This window comes from Echinops telfairi, unplaced genomic scaffold (genome assembly GCF_000313985.2).
Source record: "Echinops telfairi isolate 266 unplaced genomic scaffold, ASM31398v2 ScPeMD7_443;HRSCAF=831, whole genome shotgun sequence".
NCBI lineage: Eukaryota > Metazoa > Chordata > Mammalia > Afrosoricida > Tenrecidae > Echinops > Echinops telfairi.
The window spans coordinates 62,968,590-62,986,993 of NW_022104341.1; the positions used below are offsets into that span (position 1 = coordinate 62,968,590).

General features: G+C 36.9%; 1 protein-coding gene across 1 annotated transcript in view; it reads right to left on the bottom strand.

Moving 5' to 3' along the window:
* The window catches only part of ATG4C (autophagy related 4C cysteine peptidase), a 96,595-nt gene that overhangs the window by 40,693 nt on the left and 37,498 nt on the right, over positions 1-18,404 (bottom strand). Inside the window, exons 4-6 of the mRNA XM_004699377.2 lie at positions 10,170-10,403; positions 6,900-7,230; positions 5,075-5,145 (exon numbers count right to left, since the gene is read on the bottom strand). Of these exons, the coding sequence (XP_004699434.1) occupies positions 5,075-5,145; positions 6,900-7,230; positions 10,170-10,403 (636 nt within the window). The remainder of the gene's footprint in view (positions 1-5,074; positions 5,146-6,899; positions 7,231-10,169; positions 10,404-18,404) is intronic.

The window sequence follows — 18,404 nt, forward strand, 5'->3', positions numbered from 1 at the left end:
AGTAATATTCAACAATATTTTTTTAATCTTAGTTCTCTCTTGCCCCCACTCCCTCTAACCCTACTCCACCCCCTTCACACTAGCTAATCATCACAACTCTGACAGTTCTATCAAGGGCTAAACAAGTTAATAATACATACCTCACTGCCCTGATAGCACTATTGGTGAAATATTGGACTGCTAACCACATGGTTGGTGGTTCATACCCACCAGTGTCACCGCGGGAGACACAATCTACAACTGTAAGATCTATTATCTGTTCTCATAAAGATCTCCGAAAGTCTATACAGGGTCGCAAAGAATCAGAATTGATTCAATGGCAGTGAGTTTGCATTCAATAAAGGCTACTTTATGCTAGAAACTGGGTTACAGCCATGAACCAAACAGAAAAAACCCTGCTCTCACAGGGCATAAGCTCCAACAGGGAAAGATATAGCATGATAAATAATTAAAGTATAGAGTGTCGGGTAGTGACAGGCACTTTGAAGAAAAGGAAAGGAAGGGAGAGAGATAAGGAAGAAACCCATTGGCATCGAGCCATTTCGGGCTCACAGTGGCCCCACGGGGCAGAGAAGTAGTGCTCCAGCGTTTCCGAGACAAGATCTTTACAGGAGCAGACTTTTCAGTTTGGTGCCCACCAGGTATCCAGAGGAAAAGTGGAGGAAGGGGATAATTTAAAATAAGGTGATCTGGGAAAGACTTATAAGAAAATATCCGAGTAAAACCCAAAGAAAATAAGTAATGCAGGTATCTGGGGGAAGAACATTCCACAAAAGAATAGATGCCTTGAAGAAGACACAGCTAACATGTTCCCGGAATGGAGGAGGCGTGGCACGCACACGGAGTCACTATTTTCTTGAAGAACGGGAACCAGGGTTAAATTAAGTACTGGAAGAGAAACCGGTGGTCTCTGGAAGGTCATTGTAAAGACTTCAGTTTTTACTTTGAGTGAGAGCAGAAGCGACTGAAAAAGCTGGTAGCAAAAGGTTGACCAGGGCAGACTTCCTCGTTTACACTCTAATAGACTGTTCCTGTCATAATAGACTATAGGGAGCAGGTCGTGGATCATAAAGAGCCATGAGAAAGCTGAGGCAGTTAGTTTATTGTGCCAACCTGGCCAATAAACACATATGGGGTTAATTGAAGGGCGGAAGGATAAAAGCTCCGTGAGCCTCGCCTTTCTAGTTCTCAGGTCTCTTGCTTTCTGGTTATCACACCAGGGTGCAGCTGCCTTAGCAGTTCCCTGCTTCAGCTTGCAAGGCTGACTTCTGCAAGCCTTCCCTGAGCAAAAGCCACATGGACCTACCCCGATGCAGCCCTGGGTGCTGGAGCAGTCACGTGGAGACCCCTGCCAGTGCTGAGTTGTTTACACATTCACTGACTCGGCTTTCCTCCTGCAGTCAGCATCATTGCATCTGCTTTGTGAGATGGAGGAGGACTTTGTGGATTGGGGTTGGACATATGGGTTAATGGGCTAATGTTGAACTTGTGGGCTTGGGCAGCACTGGGTTGGGATGTTTTCTTGATGCACATGTAACCTTTATATAAAACTCTCTCTTCTACATGAGTTTCTGTAGATTTGTTTCTCTAAAGTACCCAGACTAATACAAAAGCCAATGCAGAAATCCAGTAAGAGATGACAATGACGTAAATAAGTGACTTGAAGCATCAGATCAGTAATGGCCATGTGATAGTCATGTACAAGTGTTGAAAGTGATCAGGCTGTTGATACACACAAAGATTAAAGTAAGGCATTTCTAATACAATTAAATGTGACAGAAAGAAAGGATTTTAAAGTTTGGGAGATAAGCAAATAAAGAAAGAGGGATCCTATTTACAACAACGTGGAAGACTGCAAGTTTATGTAGGAGGATTAAAAATTCAGTTTGGGATAAGCTGAGTGTGAGATGCCTAATTAAATATTCAAGTAGAGAAGCTGAATGGGAAGCTAAGAGTACTAAAGATTGGAGTGTAGGCAGCAGTCCAGAATGGACCTACAAATTCGAGGGTTATCAGTATCCAGATGATATTTCTAAGTCAAATTAGGTGAATTCAAATCACTGTACACAGAAAAAAAAATATGAGATCCAAAGCCTGGGCCCTAAGAAACCAATATCTTTTAGAAATCAGAGAACTATAAAATCATCAAAGAGTACACGGAGGTAGAAAGAAATTCTGAAGCGTATGTATTCTGGAACATAAGTAAATAAAAGGATTCAAAGAGAAGAGGGAAGAGGGTGTGAGAAGCTGCCGACAGACTGAGTGAGGGGAGGTCTGAGAATCAACCTCCAGAATGAGGAAGAACGGTGGAGGTGACAGCCTAGGTGCAATACTTCCATGGGTAAATGGGAGGATTTGAAGGAAGCATATGTGTACAAATCCTTCAAATTTTACTTTAGAACCAGGTATTCTAACAGTTAAATCAAACTTTCACTCTTCCCAGTTAGTTGATTAAACAAGTGCTGACACGTTGGTCCCCATTCTTACATTGAATTTCTAAGCGTAGATTAAAAGCAAAACAAAAAACCCACTGCCAGCAAGCTGGCTCCAACTTAGAGGCGCTACAGGACAGAGTAGAACCTTGGGGTTTCCAAGACGAAATCTTTTCGAGAGCAGACATCTGTATCATTCTCCAACAAAAAACTAAGACATGAAGTATAATAATAAGACCATATCTTCAAAGAGACTCCTGTCTCAATAGCTTTGGAGTTTTCCCCTTGGCTTCCAACATATTTTAAGGGCTATGATTTAATTCAGTTGTGTTCCAGAGCAGTGATTCTCAACGATATGATTCTGATATCCTTCTTCTACTTCCAATACCTTAACAATCATTGATCTCCAGGGAGAAACAGATAATTACACAGTGACAAGTGCAATATTTAATTATGATAGTTCCAAAATGCTACAGAGCACAGAGGAGAAATAAAGCAATTCTGCCTGATGGAGTTAGGAAAGGTTTCATTCAAGGTGTAATCTTTGAGCTTGTTCTTGAAGAATGAACAAACGTTAAGAAGAGTAGAAAGACGTAAGCAACATTCTAAACTGAGGTAACCATATGACAAAGGCATAGGAAAAATATATATAATAGGCTGTTCAAAGAATAGCATAAAAGTTCACAGATGCTTGAATAGGATGCTGGAAACATAGTTTGGGCCAAGGAGTTTAGACTCCTTGTGTTCTATATGTTTAAAATAACTTGAGATTTGAGTTAATGGGCGGCCATGGGTGTTTAGATAAAAAATGAACATGATCAGATTTCTTTTGATCAGAAAGGGAAGGTATATAGGCAGAGAAATCAAGTTAAAGTTCAAACTAGAAATACTGAAACAACAAGAGTGAAGAGAGAACAGATTTCAGAGGCATTTAAAAAATACTTATTGGTAAGTTTTTCTGTCAGGATTTATGTGATGAGAAAATAGTAAAAGAAAGGAGTTCTAGATTTTTAAGCATTGTAGACAGAAAAGAGGAAGAAAGGAAGAAAGGGGAGTGGGGGTCGAGGGAATGTTTCCTTTTAAATCTTTCACATTTGAAGTGTTTCGAGAACACCTAAGCGGAAATGGCTGACAGTAGTAGCAGATATAACTTACTTCATATTACCTGAGCTAAGACTGGAGGTAAGTTTTAGAGGCATACACTGTACCATCCTAAGCACTTCAATCCAAAAAGCCCACTGCCATTAAGGCAATTCCAATACATAGGGAGCCTGTGTAGGCTTTTCTAGGCTGTAAATCCTTATAGGAGCAGAGAGCCCATTGTTAAAAAGCCATTTTACTGGGGGCTCATACATTGCTTATCATAATCCACACGTCCATGTCTTGAGTCAAGCACACTTGGGCGTTTGTTGGCCTCATCACAGAGCCTCATCTTTCTCCAGCAGAGCAGCCAGCCGGTGGGTTAGCAGTCCAAGGCCGAGTACGGGACACTGTTAGCTTACCAAATCGTGCCATCAAACTACGAAAACAAGTGCAACTCCCAAAAAAGGAATACAGAATGAAGGGGAATGGGGCTTTTATTGATTGATATTTATTTATTTAATCCTTTTATTGGGAGCTCCTACAGATATCATAACATTCCATAGTTCGATCACATCAAGGAGTACTGTACAATTGCTACCACAATCAGTTTCAAAACATGGAAAATGGGACTTTTTCAAACACTAGTATAGGCAAAAAGAAAAAAAAATTCACTGACAAAACCTGACCTAAGCCCGTAATCAATCAAAATACACTACTGATATCAATTCCTACTTTAGGATTCTTGGACATCAACAGAAAGATTTCAAAAAGCTACTTCAAATCATATAAACTAGTTCTATAATAAGGAACTTTGTGTTGTGTGTTATTCAATTAGGTAGCTCTGTGTAACAACAGAAGTCCAAGGCTGACAGGCAATAATAAAAGAGGCAGAGAGGAACAAGTTGTGGATGGATTTAATAATAATCAATCGTTTTAGTATATCCTTAGGTTTAACTCTTAACACACCAAAATTTATTTGCAAGCCTAGCCACCTTCAAAATAAATACAGTAACTGCAAAAAATCATGCACTCAACTGAAAATTTTTAACTTTCATTTTCAGCCATTTTTAGAGAAGAAATAAACCCTAACCAAAGTTAAAACAAAAATGCATGTGAATTTCTTCCTACACTACAAATACTAGTCAATTATGAAAGTAACATTAGCATTTGATAGATATTCTTATATTAAACATGATTGAGGGTAATTTAATAGTGTATTCAGTTCCTCTTGAGAATTTTCCTTCCTTGAAGCACATCCATTAAAAGGACAGAATCTGGCACACATGGAACTCAAATACACACCAATGGCAAATTTAGCCATATAATTTTTTTTTTGCCCTTTAAATTTTTTATGTGATTATTTTAAATGTTGGAATCTTCTTAGAATATTTTAACAACATAACTAATAATTCATAATATATATTCAATCAACAAATAGTTAACAGTACCTGACAAGTAGCATGTGTAAAAATGTATAAACATGGTCCCAACCTCTATAATTGTTTACAGTTAATTAGCAAATACAAGAGGCAAAAATTAGAATTTTACACATTCATTACCTGTACAATCTTGAGCAACGTAAACAGTTATTCCTTGTAAATCAGGGTGTCTTGCTTCTTCCACTGCTTTTCTAAGAGAATAACAAATATAATCTTTTAAAACAGTGGTTCTCAACCTTTTAATACAGTTCCTCATGTTCTGGTGACACCCCCCCCCAAGCATAAAATTATTTTCGTTGCTACTTCATAACTGTCATTTTGCTGCTGTTATGAATTGGGTGACCTCTGTGAAAGGGTCATTCGACCCCCAAAGGGGTCGTGACTCAAAGGTTGAGAACTGCTGTCTTAAAATCTTAAGGAGTATTGCCAGTTAATATCTAAAGGAGTAAAGAGTCATTACTTTCTTGACATTCCTACGTAATCTATAATGTCTGGTTTTCAGAGCTATACCCTCAGTGGCTATCACTGAGTTGAGTCAAATTTCCCAAAGCTGAATATTACACAAAATTACTCAACTCACCAAACCAAACTGACTGCCAACGGGTCAATACCAAGTCATCACGACCCTATAGGGCAGGGTAGAACTGCCTCTGTGAGTGTCAGAGACTGCAACTATTTATGGGAGTAGAAAGTCCAGTCTTTCTCCTGCGGAATAGCGTGGTTTTAAACTGTGGACCTTGCAGTTCACAGCCCAATGCGTAATCATGACACCAACAGGCTCCTTCAAAATTACTCAACGAACATTCAAAGATAAATATAAATTATGAAATAAGTAAATTGTTGGGCATAAAGCTAGGACCATAAATAAATAATTATATACGATTTCTCTCAATCACTTATTTGGCTAGTGTTTGCTAACCAACAAGATCACAATATATTTGAAGATTTGCTTTATATTCACTTATACTATGAACTAGTAACAAATCATTTTATGTTTTGCCCTTTGTTACCCTCTGGAAAATCTGTTTCTCTTCTTAAACAACAGTATAACTTTATTCCTTTTTAAAATAACTTCTAGACAATAAGACTATCAAAAAACAACAACAACTTCTATCACCAGGCAAGTGAATTTTCTAATATTAAATCTTAGAATTTTATTAGGCCAGTCTTTCTCCCAAAAAGCTGTTGATGGTTTTGAACTGCCGACCATGCAGATTGCAGCCCAATGCATAGAACTTTTTGAACGCCCTTCAAATTTAGATAATACGCTATGTATTTTCTATTTATGATAATACTTAAATATAAAATAAGTAATTTTTTAAACTTTAAGAAACATCCAAATGAATGTTAAAAATATGTAAAAGCTAAGGTATATTGAAATTTGACTTTTGACTTTTTTCTCAGCACCCTGAATGTCACAGACCTTTTATTTTGACTATGACATAATTATAATATTAATAGACCCATACATTTACAATTCTCAAGAATTTGATGTGAGCAAAGAAATGCTGGAAAAATCAATTTTAGCTCTTGACATTTCATTACACTATCAGTACATTACAGCCCCCAGGTTACACTATGAAAAAAAAAGAAAGAAAGAAAACTATAATATGTTATGCATGTTCCAAGGTTGAAAGAGTTGTTCAATTTCAGAATATTCCAATAATGTAGTTTAATGAAAACCTGGGTTAGAAAGAGATCTTGGGTACCTATACCCAAAAGAAACAAGTTTGTCAAGAGATGAACTAAATGGAACCAGAGTCACAAATGTTGAGACTCAAATTCCTTTTCTGTTTCACTATAAACAAATGGAAAACTCCTTTATAATTGTTCTCTATAGTTAGAATTTAAATGTTCTTAATAATATATACATAATGCAAAATTCAGTTTTTCTGGTGCTAAAGACTTCTGTCCCAAGGTTCAAGATTTTAAGAAATAATTTTACCTTAAAATGTGAGCGACCACAGCTGGTCCATACCAATCTCCAGCTTTTTTCCCCAACTTCTTCCCATATTCTATCAGTTGGTGTAGGCCAAAGAGAGTCCAGGGAGAATCCCCAAACCAGGAGATGATTTTCCTATGGTAAATTTCATTTCGTAGTTCAAGATCATCAAAATGTCTCCCAATTGTTTTCTTCAAAGAATTTGATGGAGTTTTGGGTTCACTTTCCCCTGAGAGCGATGCTTCAAATGATGCAGTAATTTTTTTTACAGTGTGAGCAGTCCATGAATCAGAGTCTGAATTTTCAATGTTCAAAGCATCAGGCCAGGTCCAAGCTATAGTAGGTTCAAAGCAAGGTGTTGAGATCTTGTAAAGAGATAGATTTTAACAATTCTATTGAAATTAGTCTGTAGCAATTCATTACAGATATACAGATTACTAAAACAGAAAACTGTCTATAGAGAAACCCATAAAGACAGAAAGTAAATTAATGATTGCCTATGGAAGGATAAAGGAACCCTGGTGGCACAGTGGTTAATTCCTCAATTGCTAACCCAAAGGCCAGTGGTTTGAACTCACCAGCTGCTCCGTGCGAGAAAGATATGGTAATCTCCTTCCCTGAGATCATAACCTAAGAAACCCTATGGGGGCACTTATACGTTGTCCCATAGAAATAATACAAGTCAAAATTGACTGGATGGAAACAAGTTTATTGTGGCAAGAGAAGAATATTAAAAGGGACTGTCAAAGGATATGAGGTTTCTGTGAGGGCTGATAAAAACATCCTAAAATTATATTATGGTAATAATTGCAGAACCCCTGAAATATACTAAAACTACTGAACTTTACAGAAATGAATTTATTCCAGGGCATATGATCCCTTCAGGACCAGTGGTGTGAGTGGCGATACTGGGAGGGTAGAGGGAGAGTGGGTTGGAAAGAGGGAACCGATTATAAGGAACTATATGTGACCTCCTCCCTGGAGGACGGACAACAGAAAAGTGCGTGAAGGGAGACGTCGGACAGGGCAAGATATGACAAAATAACAATTTATAAATTATCAAGGGCTCATGAGGGAGGGGGGAGCAGGGAGGGAGGGGAAAAATGAGGACCTAATGCCGGGGCTTAAGTGGAGAGGAAATGTTTTGAGAATGATGAGGGCAATGAATGTACAAATACACTTTACACAATTGATGTATGTATGGATTGTGATGAGTTGTATGAGCCCCTAATAAAACAATTTAAAAAAAAGAACTGAAAAAAAAAAGTTGTATGAGCCCCCAATAAAATGATTTTTTAAATAAATAAATAGAATTATTTCCATCACAGCAAAAAAATATAATAATAAAGCAGTTTAAAAAATAAATATCAGAAATGAAAATATGCTAATTAATTAGTTATGTTTATTTCTGGGTAGTAATACCATTTTCTGGACTTTTCTATAACTTCCAAAATTTATAAGATGGAAATATATTATTTTTAAGCAGGGGGAAAGTTATAAAAAGTGGCAAAAAAACATATAGTGAACATGTACAAATGGCTAACACTGAAATGTATTCTTGTTTCTCTCCTGAGTCGTGAAATGGAATAATGACTTTTGGATTCCATTAGTGTTCTCTATCCATCATCCCGTCTTGACTTCCGAAAGGCACAATAAGCTTATCTATTAACAGTCTCAATATTCATATGAGGAGAACTTCAAAAAATGTTTTCTATTTTTATTATATGTTAAAATGAAAGTTTAAGTGTAGGCATGTCAAACTCTGTTATCAAAATAATTTTCTTGTATAATCCTTTCAGAATAATTCGATCATTGTTTAGAGAGTAGAGACAATTCTCTAGTAGATTAAAAGTTAATTAATTAATTAAGACATAAAAGATTAAAAACAAAAAACAAATCAAATAGCCATTGCTTCACTGTTTAATTACAGAAGAGTCCTCAAATATACATGTAATTTTACTTAACTTTACACCTCCAGTGGTCCTAATTTAACCAAAGACTCAAATACTTAGAGAACTATGAAAGGAGCCAGAATTATGAAAACAATTATAACCCTGGCTTGGGACTTTACAAGACTATAAATAAGGCACCCTAGAAAAATACTTCCTAAAAATTCTTTTTCCTTGCATTATCTGTACAACTCTTTGAATTTTACTCTCTCTGAATTACCTAATCAATAGTCTCTAGAAAAAGATTATAAAAGATAATGCCATGCATTACAAGGAAATTGTCAAATACTTGGTGGGCAAGGGGAAATCTCTGATAACATTTAGTATTCATCTAATAGCCAAAAATAGTGATCTAAAATCCTCCTGAAAATGTATACTTTATAAAAAATGGTAGGAAAGGTTTACTATCAGAAAGAAGGTGTGTATAGACACATACATGTTCACATATACATCTGCGCACGTTGTTCGGTGTTGAGTCAGTCAGACCCATGACATTGCTCTACACACAGAACGACAAGCTGCCCAGGCCTGCACTATCCTGACAACTGTTCTTAGGGTTGTACCCAGTGTTGCAGCTCTCTGTCAATCCATCTTGTTGAGGCTTTCTCCCTTTCCCTCTGCATATACTCATGAGGGGCCTCAAAATGTTCATGGGAAAAGCACATTATCTTTTCATTCTCGCTTCCCCTAATTTCTGAAGCCCCTTCACATGTGTGAGTATGTATATGTGTATGTATATATATATCAAGGTATCAATAACATTTTGAGAGTCTAAATTTTAGACTCTAAAAGACTGAACTTGATTACCTTTTAAAGAATATGCCTAATAAATTAAATATGACTGTTTATAAAGATAAAAATATTATAGTATTTATAAGAATGAAATTAATTGTAAGGCATAGATAGAGGAAAAATAAAGAAACCAGTGTAAGGAAATAGTGTGAAATAATTGATTAGATTTAAATTAATGTAAAAGCATTATTGCCAAAAGTCACTGCTATAGACTTGCCCAGGACTTGCTGAAATGGAGATAATTCAGAGTCCTAAGGGAAGGAGATAAAAAAAACAAAAACAGCAAAAATCCAAAGGCTACCAAAATGGAACTTATCTAATTCATTGAAGTGACCAAGAATAACAAGTATGAGTATGCTTAATGTGTATTTTTGAAAAGGGAGTCATGAAAGTTTACACATAAATCATACCTAGACAAGCTTAGGAGTAGATCAGTTACAACTTTAGAAAATATCAGGGACAAGAAATTAACCTCAGGGAACTGTACGCATTTTGAAAGCTGGGGTTCAAGTGAAAACAAACAATGATTTACCTCTACCAAGAAAGTGCAGTATGAGTCCCTGAGCCAACAGCATCTGGCCAGTTCTCAACGTACATCCCCAGCCACAGTCGGTCGTCAAAGTGGAGCCCTCTATTTGTGGAAATTCCTCCCGGTAGGTCAGCCAGATTCTAGAAATAAAATCTGTACGGAATTCTTCGACATTTCCTGAAATTACACAGTCTTCGATTGCACATCCTGATCTTGCAGGTAACATTTTATTTTCATCTGCGAAAGAAAAATATATGCTATATCCTAAAAATGAATAAGCAAAGTAATACCAATGAAAGTATTATATCACTATTTCTCATAAGATTTAAAGTATGTCATAATCTATTTGATCCCTGTTTCTGATTTAAAACGAAGATACATGTTATTCTGCCTCATCATGTTATGAAAATGAATGTTAAAGTGTTTTGCATACTTATCTAACTAATATATTATCAGTAATGTTAATACCTTAGATTACATAGATAATTAACTTTTTGATGAAGGCATATCTCTTTTCTCTTTTGATTCACTGAAGTCAGGATTTAGATATTACATCTCTCTAAAATATTTGTAAATAAATTATAATCCATCCATATTTTAAATATGGTGGGAGGGAAGATGGGGAAGAAAGAGAACCATATATATAGAGAGTTTAACAGGAAACTTGTTGATTTCATTTTTTGAGATGGGTTGTTTAAATACATACAGTATATTTCTTTTAAAAAAATTTTTAATCCCTCTTGATTCCTTATCCCAAGGGCTGAAAAAAAATGAATAAAAGTAAAATTGAAAGGGACTAGGAGTCTTTAGTGACAAACAAGTTCATCTCAAACAAAGAAAAATAAATTAATTAAATTAACCATTAATAAGAATATAGCGGGTTTTTAAAAATCAAATACAATATACACACTGTATTACCATGCATATTTTCACCCAAATTATCAAACCAAGACTAATAAACTAAAATACCAGAACATAAAATTCTTAGAATACAGTTAGTTATCTTTTTATGTTGAAATATAAATTTTCAAAAATTACTACCCCCAATAGCTGAGTATGTTTTCAAATAAAAAATAAATAAATAAATTACAAGGAAAATAAGATTCAATCACTGGACAACACAAAGACATGAATTTACAAACTGTAATGTATTGTTGCAACCTTTGAGGACTAATCGTCAGCAAAATTTTACTTGCATGTGATATTAATGTTATTATTCACTAATGTCCACATTCTGCTAGGGCACTTCTCTTTGGAAGGGGCACAACAGATCTTCTCCAGTCAGTTAGCCAGGCAGCAAGGGTGGTGATTCTACGCTCCCATTGCTCCCCTGGAGAAAGATGATCCTGTCTGCGCCCATAAAAATGTACAGCTTCAAAAACAATGTACAGCTTCAGGAACCCTGCACAGGGAAAGAATTGATTCCACTGCAGTGGGTTTTCAAAGGGGAGGATGCAACATCCTTAATCCATCACTGTCCTGAACTGATGTAGGAGCAGTTTCCCTGGGGTGTGATCTGGAAAACCTTTTATCTTATAAGACATCAAAGGAAAGAAGGGAGCAGTGATCAGAGGGATTAACTTTGACCAAGAAAGGCTGGGGTGTGTCCTTCTGACCTGCCCGGTGAAGCTACTAGATCCGAGGAGAAACTCATGGTGATGGCTAAGGAAGGTTGGGCCTACAAATGGTGAGAGGATAGGGTCAAAAGGATAGAAAGCTTTCTCCCAGAAGAGATACTCTGAATTTAGACTTTCAGCCTCCTAATCTGTGAGAGAAAATTTGTTTTTGTTTGTTAGAGCCATCTACTTACGGTATTTCTGGGATTGCAGCACTAGTAATACCATTCAAGGGGGAAGGAATATTCTCTTCAACAAATGGTGGTAGGACACATGGATATACACATGTATCTCTAGTTCATACCATGAGGAGCCCTGGTGGTGTAGTGCCTTACAAGGTGGGCTACTACAGCAAGGTCAACAGTGGTAAACGACCAGTCCATCCATAGGAGAAAGGTGAAGCTTTCTATCCCAGTAAAGAGTTATAGTCTTGGAAACCCACCGGGGCCATTCTATACTGTCCTATAGGGTCAATATGAGTCAGATATGGCAATACGTTTGTTCTGTTTGCTTGAATGCATATTATACACAAGCATTAATAAAAAGTGAAGCAACAATAAACCAAATATGAGCTAAAACTATACAGTTCTTTGAAGAAAACAAATGTAAATCTACAGGACCTTGATTTTGACAACAGATCTTTAGATATGAGAACAAAAGCATGAGCAACAAACGAGAACACAGATAAATCAGACTTCGAAAAAATTTTAAGTTTTCGTGAGCAAAGGGGGAGCAGGGAGGGAGGGGGAAAATGAGACGATGATGCAGGAGCATACATGCAGAGTAAATGTTTTGAGGATGAGGGTAACGAATGTATAACTGTGCTTTATACAATTGATATATATATGGATTGTGATAAGAGTTTATATGAGCCCCCAATAAAATGATTTAAAATTTTTTAACTTTTTGTGTATCAAAGGACATTATTTTAAAAATGAAAAGACAATCTAAAGAATAAGAGAAAATATTTGCAAATGATGTATCTGAGAAGGATCTAGTATAAGTAATAAAGAACATTCAAAATGAGCAAAAAAGTACAAAAATCCAACCGTTAAAAATGACTTCAATAGAAGTGTCTTTCAGTGAAGATGATGAATGTCCAGAAAACACGAGAAAAGAGGCTCAGCATCATTAGTCATTAGGGAAATGAAAATAAAACCACGATGAAGTCCCACTTCACGCCCACTAGGATGGTTATAATTGTAAAAACTAATAACAGAAGATAACAAGTGTTTGAGGGGATATAGAGAAATCTGAACCCGTGTACATTGCTGGTGGGTACCATATATACTCAAGTGTAAGCCGACTCGAATATCAGCCGAGGCACCTAATTTTACCATAAAAACTGCATTGAAAAGTGCTGAAAAACTCGGCTTATACACGAGTTTATACGATATGTAAAATGTTGCAACAGCTGTGGAAAACCATTTACAATCCCCCAAAACTTAAACATAGACTTATCCTGTGGTCTGGCCATTTTACTCCTCGGTACTCAGAAGAACTGAAAACAGCCTCAAACAAATACTGTACATAAATATTCATAGTAGCACAATCCTCAAAAAGTAGAAACATGTCAAGGTCCATCAGTTTATGAATAATCATTATGCTATTATGGTATCTCAACCCAACTCAATCATAAAAAGGTACAAAGTATCAATACATGCTACAACATGGGTGAACCTCAAACATTACTGTAAGTCAAAAAAAAGCAGAGGCAAAAGGCCACATGTTGTATGACTCAGTTTATATGCAGTATCCAAAATAGACAAACCCCACAGAGACACACAGAGACTAATGGCTTCCAGAAGCTGGGGGGAAGAGAAAAGGGTGGAGTTTTCTTTCAAGGAAATGATAATCCTCTCAGTCTAGCATTCTTGGAACGAGGTAAGAGTTTGTGGTCATACAAAATTTTCAAATACTATCACTGAATTGTACACTTTATAATGGTTCATTTTATTGTATGTGAGCTTCAACTCAATTAAAGAGTAAAGGCCAAATAAAAGGTTTTTCAGATATGCAAGTGCTGGAAGAATGCATCTTCAGCAGACCTGCGCTATGGCAAATAATAAAAGAACTCTCTTAGGGAGAAAAAATGATAGCAGATGGGAATAAGGATTCAAACAAACGAATGAAGGAGACCAGAAATGATAGCTACCTATGGAAGTATATAAAACATTTATAATATCTAAATTATTTTAACAGGAGCTCTAGCGGTGTAGTGGGTTATGCATTGGGTTGCAAACTGAAAGGTCACCAGTTCAAAACCACCAACCGCTCTGCAAGAGAAACACGGGACTTTCTACTCCCATAAAGATCACAGGAAACCTACAGGGGCAGGCAGTTATACCATGTCCTATTGAGTCGCTATGAGTTGGAATCAATTCAATGGCAGCGAATGAAATTATTTTAAAGGCTATTTGATTGTTTAAACAAAAACAATAATGTATTCTAGGAACAAAAATAGGAAACACAGGGAGGAAGTGAGAGAAGTTATGGTACATGGATGGGCTGCAATGAATAAGATAAACAAATATGTATGAATTGCTGAATATAAAATGGATTATCTGTTCTGTAAACCTCTACTCAATTCACAATAAAGAATTTAAAGATAAATAAAATAAAAAGAACTAATGGTATTTAAGGAAGAAGTTCAAGTAGCATTGACCAAAAACAGGGCTCTAGAAACTGACAGAATGCCAACTGAAATATTTTAACAAACTAATACAACACTGGAAGTACTCATTCATTTATGCCAAGAAATTTGGAAGACAGGTATCTGGCCAACCAACTGGAAGAGACCCTTATTTGTGCCCATTCCAAAATAAGGTGACCTAACAAAATGTGGAAATTGTCAAAGAATATCATTAATATCATACTTCAACAAAGTCATTATCCTTGTTGAAGATAATTTTAAAATTAAAATTATTTAAATAATTAAAGTATTCAAATAATTTTTAAATTAAAGTAATATACTTTCACAAAGTCATTATGTTTGTGGAAGATAATTTTAAAATAGTTGCAGCAGTACATCAGCAAGGAGCTGCCAGGAATTCCAGTCGGACTCAGAAGACGACAGAATGAGGGGCATCACAGATGGGTCTTGGCTGAAAGCAGAGAATACTAGGAAGATGCCTACTTGTATTTTATTGACCATGAAAATCTGTCTTGTCATCAGACAGTGTAAGATATGACAAAATAATAATTTATAAATTACCAAGGGTTCACGAGGGAGGGGGAGCGGGGAGGGAGGGGGAAAAAAGGAGGAGCTGATGCCAGGGGCTTACGTGGAGAGCAAATGTTTTGAGAATGATGAGCGTAGTGAATGCACAAATGTGCTGTATATAACTGATGTATGTATGGATTGTGATGAGTTGTATGAGCCCCCCAAAAATGATTTAAAAGGAAAAAAAATGTCTTGTAAGAAGTTTAACCTTAGAAGCTAGGATGGCGAGATTTCAGTTTATGTACTTTGGACAGGTTATTAGGAAAAATCAGTTCCTGGAAAAGAACACCATGTTTGGTAAAGTGAAGAGTCAGCAAAAAAGAGGATGACTGTCAAGGAGACAGACTGACGTTGGCTCCGAACAATGGGATCAAACATAGCAATTGTGAGGATGGCACAGCACCAAGTATTGTTTGATTCTGTTGTGCACAGGGTCACCAAGTGTTAAGTCAACTCAACAGCACCTAACAACAACAATAGCATGCAAAGAACTTCAACTGTGTGGGTTATAATAAACTATGCTTCACACTGCAAAGAGTGGGAATTCCAGAACACTTCACTGTGCTTATGTAGAACCTGTACATAGACAAGAGTTGACTACGAGTCAACATTTTCATCCATTCGGGAAGTTGATGGACATCCAGAATGAGTTTTGTCATCAATCGACATTTCACCTTTATTAAAATAAGAAAACCATTAGTACAATTGAGTTTTTCCTATAGCACTTTCCTTGTAACCTGTGTTCAACATCACAACAGTTTCTGCGGCATTTTTCCTGAGCAGGAAACAAAATTTCACAGCCGCACGTTGTTCTCTGAAATCAGCCATCACACACACAAAAAACTGCTTTCCCAAAAAAATTCACCTTGACCAGATAAAACCTTCCCAGGGGTGCCATTGGGTGCATTAACTCAAGAGTGAGTTGCTCAAGACTCGCCTAGGGGGAAAAATGCATACTACCCTGAAAGCTCCACTCTGCCCAGTACAATTAAATCTTTACAAATTATAGAATTTTATACTGAACAGGAAGAATAATAGGAAAAACAAACCCCCATTATTAACTGGCTTTTGTATTACATAAGCTAAAGGTTCAAAAGCTTTAATAACCAAAACTACTCTTGAAGTGTTACTCCTTCAATATCACACTCCTTTTTGTTTTTCTGAACAAGCACTCCAATTCCCTTACCCTGTTGACTGTTTACTCCCCTCATTGCATATTTACCTAGCTCACTATCACTCCCATTATTCTCAAAGTATATATTTGAATCTCTTTTCAAATTTCAAATTCTTACTTGATATTTATTGCTATTCCTACAGTTCTCAAAATTACACTTCATTCTTAAATGTGAAAGCTTTTGAGTACAAGGACCTCCCTTCTCTGCAGATACCAAAGAAATTTCTGAAAGGGCATCAAAGAATGGTTTTAGGTTATAGTCATTATAAAAGAGAACCCATAAAGTACATAAGAGCAGCCAATTCTTCATTCATTCCTGCAGATATTTTTAGTAAAGAGCAAATATCATATTTCAAAAATTCAAAGAGAATTTATATACATACACTCTTTACAATGACCAAATTTTTTTTAAAGCAACCCAAATGTGTATTAACAGGATAATCAACAAAGTATGGCAACTCATATGGTACATAGATCTTCAAACTTATTTGGCTGTTCACAGAGAGAGGGGGAAAACAACTACTCAGCAATCCTGACAATGAAAACCTTTTGTACTACAGTGTAGCCTATAATCCAGGATAAAATGTAGGTGTTTGTTTTTGCAGCCCCTCCAATTGGTCCAGTGTCACCCACTTTAGGCAATACTGATAGTGTTATATTATACAGCTGTAAAAATGTACACACATCATGGACAAACCTAAAAATAACGTAATTTTTAAAGTCATAAACAAAGCAAAAACTCACTGCCATCCAGTCGACGCCGACTGATAGTGATCATATAAAACAGGGTAGAACTGTCCCTGTGGGTTTCTAAAACTGTGACTGTTAACGGGCATAGAAAACTCACCTTTCTCCCATGGAATGGCTGGGGGGTTCCAACTGCTGACCTTGGTCATAATGTATCATTTCATTTCACACACATGTCTTATCTTCTGTTTACAAATAATTAACAGTAAGCTCTAATTTCAAATGTTTAATGAACTAAATTATGAATTCAAGAACTGAAAAACAGAATACGAGGAAAATGTTCGCCTTCCAACTCTTCATATCTGTCAGAGCTCCTATCTTGGGCTGTGAAAAAGTCAGGTGACAGGGGCAGAAACCTGGTTAGCAAAGTGGAAACATAGATAGAACATGAAGCTCTAATGATGCCATTAAAGGTTGGACCAACTGAGAGCCATTTCTTCAGGAGCTCTGGTACATTACAAGTTAGACTCCTTAACACAAGATCAGCAGTTCGAAATCAGCAGCTGTGCCGATGAAAAAAGGCAAAACTTTCTACTCCTGAAAAAGAGTTCTAGTCTTGTAAACTCACAGAGATAGTTCTACTCTGACCTACAGGGTCACTAAGTCTGAACAGACTCATGAAGTGAGTTTGGTTTGAGCCATTTCGAAGTGAATTCTCTGTTTATTTATATTTAATAGCATCCTTTCTGATTTCACCTCCTTCTATTATTCTGTAAAAGCCTTTACTTTCATTTCATCATAAGCATTATACAGGATTAATTACTTTTATTATTATATGTTTAAAATCTCTTATCTACTGTGGGGAGAAGGGGAGAGAGGTCCCCCACAAATCACAGGTCCGGTAGGCACAATTGTACAGCGATAATAAGTAAAGATTATAGTAAAGTCATATAGAACATGAGAGGTAAAAGATAGTCAAGTAATGGAGTCAGACACAATTCATGGTAGCATTGCTCACCTCGGCCCCGCTTGATGGTCCACATGGGGGGAACCCGGCCGGGAGAGCAGGGGATCCCTCAGGACTGAGAACCGGGGAGTGTTCCCCTGGCCTGAGAGCCAGAGAGGGTCCAGGGAAACCAGGACCGGGGAGAGCTTTCCAGGCTCTGGAGAGAGCCTTCTCTTTATTGCTCACCAAGCGTTATATCACTTTAGAGGGACATGATTATAGAATCACACGTCACAGGAAGGGGCAGTATGATAGGCAAACACATTGTAGGAAGGGGATCTAGGATAGGCATAAGCGTAACAGGAAGGGATGAGCTAGGGGTGTGCCCATAGGAATGGGAAGGTCGGCCTGTCTGGATAGGACAGGCTGGATGAACAATCTGGAGGAGAAAACAATGGGGCCAACAGTTCCGGGGGGACATGGGAGGTGGGGAGGAGAGGGGAAGGGAAGAGGGGTTAACAAACCCAGGGACAAGGGAACAACAAGCAATCCAAATTGGTGGGGAGGTGGGTGTGGGAGACCTGGTAGGGCA